This window comes from Trachurus trachurus, assembly GCF_905171665.1.
Source record: "Trachurus trachurus genome assembly, chromosome: 11".
Classification (NCBI taxonomy): domain Eukaryota; kingdom Metazoa; phylum Chordata; class Actinopteri; order Carangiformes; family Carangidae; genus Trachurus; species Trachurus trachurus.
In genome coordinates this window covers 25,209,411-25,214,287 of record NC_139904.1, presented here as the reverse complement: position 1 = coordinate 25,214,287, position 4,877 = coordinate 25,209,411, and the positions used below count along the sequence as shown (strand labels likewise).

General features: G+C 52.4%; 1 protein-coding gene across 1 annotated transcript; it reads left to right on the top strand.

The window, feature by feature from the left end:
• Positions 1–1,905: 1,905 nt before the first annotated feature.
• tril (TLR4 interactor with leucine-rich repeats) lies at positions 1,906–4,545 on the top strand (the record flags this gene model as incomplete). Its single annotated transcript, XM_083982742.1, has 1 exon — positions 1,906–4,545. Exon 1 carries the CDS (start codon positions 2,077–2,079, stop codon positions 4,543–4,545), a length of 2,469 nt encoding a protein of 822 aa, XP_083838868.1. The 5' UTR covers positions 1,906–2,076.
• Positions 4,546–4,877: the final 332 nt, after the last annotated feature.

Genomic DNA, 4,877 nt, shown 5'->3' with positions numbered 1-4,877 from the left:
CTGATGAAATCTTTTGTGTATTCCAACAGACCAGGCGACTGCCATAAAACTATCGGATTGGTCCCACTGTGTCTGAGGCCAGATCTGTGAGTGTTTTCTCAGTGTGTGTGTTCCTCAGAGAGAGACTGGAAAGACAAGAGAGGGGGGGGGGACAGATTCAGAAATACTATAGAGAAATGGCCAGACAGGAAATGACCTCCCAAAGAGAGGGGGCTTCCCCGAGGGTTGTTATTCCTCTCTGTCTCTCTTTCTCACCCGCTCACACACCACCACCAGAGCCATAATGGCCGACTATGATGTCTACCAGTAGATATGCATGAGAATGGGGCCAATCAGGGAGTGCTTCTTTTTCACTACGTGCTGGAAATGCAATGGGCTACACTCGGGCCGTGCATCAGCCCGGCTCTGGAAACCATTGTATCGCTCCTCGGATCCCCAAGGGTGGTTGAGAAAGCACGTTTGTGTGCTCGAGTGAATCATGACTGCACACTCTTCCCATGGTTAACAAATCCCCATTCATAGACATCTACATCACCTGTTGCAATGGAGACGGGTTTTATGATTCTAACAGTATCTACTTGTGCGGTTCAGAATGATGTGGAACATGATGGTGAAGGCTGTGGAGGTACATGAGACACAAAAGGTTAAGGAGCCGCTGATTCAGTGTGTGTGTGTGTGTCAGTGGGTAAGCGCTCTACCTCATGTGCTGTAAATGTGCAGATGTCTTGGCAGTATAACTTTGCATGCTTTTTCAGACTTGCATTGGAACAGGAGCCCTCATGTACACTGGCTGCAGAGTCTGCATGCACAAGCCCTGCACATGCTCCACTGCACCCTGCCTTTATTTCCCCTCTTTTAACTTGGGAGATCTTTTACTCGGATTTTGGCACCTCTCCTGCTCAGTCTTAACACACACACACACACACACACACACACACACACACACACACACACACACACACACACACACACACACACACACACACACACACACACACTTGACGACCCGAATTCCTCATCCCCAAATGTGAACCATCTGTGCTCCTGACGGCCCTGGCGACACGGGGCGCGTTAATGAGAGAATAGTGAATTACAGTTAAGCTGCGTAATGACTGCGTTCCTACTGTACAGGCTAGATGTTGATGTGTTAATTGTTGCTTTGCTCAACTCTCTTTGTGTATGCCCTGTCTGCGCCGGGCAGACTACTGGATGTCCACCAGGGTCGCGCCTGTTTTCACCGCAGCTCTCTCTCTTTTTTTGTTTTGTTTTAATGAATCTTTGCATCAAAGCCATTGACAAGAGACTGTGAGTGTGAGTGTTTTGTCCAGCTTGTTTTATGGGTGACTGGTTCGCTCTGCCTGCGCCCTCCTGCCAGGGAATCCAACACTCTGGGCTTCTCTTGGGATTCCGTGGGAAGGAAATCTTCCTGTCTGCTTTGTCCATACCAGGGATCCGATCCAGATCTCAGACCCCCGGTGGCTGCGGGGGCGCGCAGAAAACTCGGTCAAAGGGTTTCTCAATCTCTCTCGCTCTCTCTCTCTCCCACCCTCCCTCCCTCTCTGACTGCAGACTCGTGAGTGTGTGTGTATGTGTGTGTGTTTGATTACCTGCGAGGACGCGCAAAACTCTGGATCTCGTGCGTCAAGACTTGTGCACATCTGGTTTTGGCAGGGTCGCAGAGTTGCGGAGGAGGGACTATACTCCAGTGTGTGTATGTGTGTGTGTGTGTGTGTGTGTGTGTGTGTGAGCTCTGCGCCTGAACTCCACTTTTTTTTTTTTTTTTTTTGCGGAACTCTGTAATTCGCTGCAGATGACCACTTGGGGGGATGGAGTTTTTTTTTTACTGGGGAGGTGAGCGTTTCCTCACACAGCATCAGAGCGCACTGCACAAATTAATGTGCCATCTACATGATGCTGCTCAGTGACGGAGCCGCGTGCCTGTTCAATACAGCATTTTCCCCTCCACCTTTCAGGGCAACAAGTGGACTATGGTCTCCAGCGTGAGAGAGGAGAGGGGCGACTGCACCTGAGCAACACAAAGCGAATGCGGCTTCAGTCTCCGGCTGTGCTGTGGGAATGGATCCCTGCAATTTCCTGGCAGGAGTTTATATTTTCCTGTTGTCTCTCAATGGGTTCATCTCCTGCTCACCGGCGACAGGCTTTTGTCCCGACCGCTGCGACTGTCAGCAGCCGCAGCACCTCATGTGCACCAACCGCGGCTTGCGCACTGTGCCCAAACCCGCCGTGCGGGTGCCCGAGGAGCTGCTGATCTTCAGCCTCGGGGGGAACTTCATCACTAACATCTCTGCCTTCGACTTCACACGGTACAGTGACCTCGTCAGGTTAAATCTACAGTACAATCAGATACAAACTATCCACCCCAAGGCATTTGAGAAGCTGTCCAAGTTAGAAGAGCTTTACTTGGGACATAATCTTTTATCAAATGTACCTCCCGGGACTTTACAGCCGCTGAAGAAATTAACTATTCTCTACGGAAATAATAATAACGTTAAGAAGATTACACCAGAGCTCTTTGCCAACTTGGAAAATCTCGTTAAACTGCGCCTAGATGGCAACTCAATAGAAGTTCTGCAGGACTCTGTTTTTAAAAGTCTGACCAGTTTACATTATCTCCATCTGGAGTCCAACAAACTGCAGCACATTCACAGAAACGCTTTCTCCAAACTGGCCAACCTGCGCTTTCTAAACCTGGCGCACAACAAGCAGTCAGCCGTGCGCAATGTCCTCACTTTTTCCCAACTCAGAGCTCTGACAACTTTGCTGCTGTCTGAAAACGAGATCCGACACATCGGGAACCACGTCTTCCAAGATCTGAAAAAGCTGTCCAAACTGTCCCTGAGCAACAACAGAATCTCCCGTATCGACAGCGAGGCTCTGAAGGGGCTGTCGAGCCTCAGGGAGCTCCTGATTGACGGCAACGGACTGGAGGAAATCCCCGCTGGTCTCCTGGACCCTCTGGAGCGCGTCGAGGAGCTCGACTTCAGCCGAAACCGGATTTCCAACGTGGACTCGTTGGCTTTTTCCCAACTTAAACAACTAAAGGTGCTGAGGCTGAAAAACAATTTCCTCACCAGTCTGTCCGGTGACATATTTGCCCTCAACAATGTGCTTTACGACCTGGATCTCCATGGCAACAACTGGACGTGCGACTGTCGCCTGGAGGAGCTGAAGAGATGGATGACTGCTGCACATTCTCAGGGCAAGTTGTTGACTGTTTTTGTTCAATGTCATTACCCTGCTACTCTGAGGGGGAAATATCTGGACTATGTGAACAGCTCCCAGCTGCAGCCCCTCGGGAACTGGACCCACTTGTGTAGGAGCCAAGCTGGGCCAGAGGAGAGCCGAGGAGGGGGTGTGCTGGTAAAAGTGGAGGCGAAAGAGATAACGGATGCAATGAAGCTGGAGGAGAGAGGTGGAGAAGGCCAGGTGGAGGAGACACAAGGTGTGGGAAACACGGATGACGTCACAGTGAGTAAAGGGGCAGAGAAACGGAAAAGAGAGGGAGACGAAGAGGTGGGGATCCAGGGAGACCAGGGGGGTCCGGAGGAGGGAGATCCATCTTCCTCACTGGAAAGAAAGAAACCAAAGAAGGAGTCACTCAGTCCAAGGTCACGACCTGCCGCCGAGGCAGCTGGGAAACGCGCCAAAGGGAAACGAAGGTCAAATGTAGTTTCCAGAACGGATCCACCGGCCGTTTCCACACCAAGTCACGAGAACTCCACTGATTCAAACACACAACTCACCACAACTTCTCCTGTGCAGTCGGGAGAAAAGTTTGACCTTCTGAGGTCAGACCAGGAGGAGGCTCTGCCCGTAATCACGGATCCGTGCGTGTTCAACCGCCGTTTCATCACTAATGTTTCTGTGGATCAGGTGACGTCCGATACAGTCACCGTGTACTGGACCACGAGGGACCATCGCCGCTACACACCAGGAGCCGGGCCGGGCCTGGACGAAGTTCACTATCGGATTCTGTTTGACCGCTTCGGGGCTCCAGAGCGCTTCCCACGTTACGTTTACGCCCGCGGCACGGCTCGCTCCGTCGTCCTCCGAGAACTCAGCTCGGATTTAACCTACATCGTCTGCGTGGAGGGAGTAGTCGGAGGGTCCGTCTGCCAGGTGGCGCCTCGCGACCACTGCGCCGGGCTGGTCACTCTCCCCGAGGCCTACAGTCGCGGGGGCACGCTGACCTCCGACCTCCAGCTGGTGACGGTGGCCACGCTCGCCGGGAACGCCGTGCTGCTGCTGGTCATCGGAGGGGTCTGGCTGGGGCGGAGCTTGAAGAGGAGGTTGCAGAGGAGGAAGTCGGCCGTGCACGTGCGCCACATGTACTCCACCAGGAGACCGTTCCGTCCCCCCGTGGCGACCGCCTCCGTGTCCACCGACTTCGCCAGCTACCAGAGCAGCCGTCCGGCGCGACTCGCACCGCTAGAGGAGGGGGATCTCATCGAGTTCCCTTGTGATCGCTTTCTGGACAGCAGCAGCGCTCGCAGAGACAGTGACATGCAGAGATTCTCTGATTAGGACAAAAAAAAAGAAAAGAAATCTAGTATGTGAACGTTTGTAATGCGATCTTTAGTCTGGACTTTAGAGCTCAGGACGTCCTCTCAGTTGACATGCTGCAGTAGGCTACCGCATTGAAAACCTTCAGTGTGTTTGTGGCCCAGGAACAAACCACGTCAACATGAGTTTTGGTTTTTCGTTTCAACCACTAGAAAACTGTTAAAGTGACAACAGACCAGCTGAGCTCATTGGGGCCTTTTCAGACACCAGAGGAAGTCCAATCCCTCTGACTTCCTCTTCCTCTTGCTTGGTGCCTTTCCTTCCTTCATTTCCTTGCACCTGTGCTGTGTGTG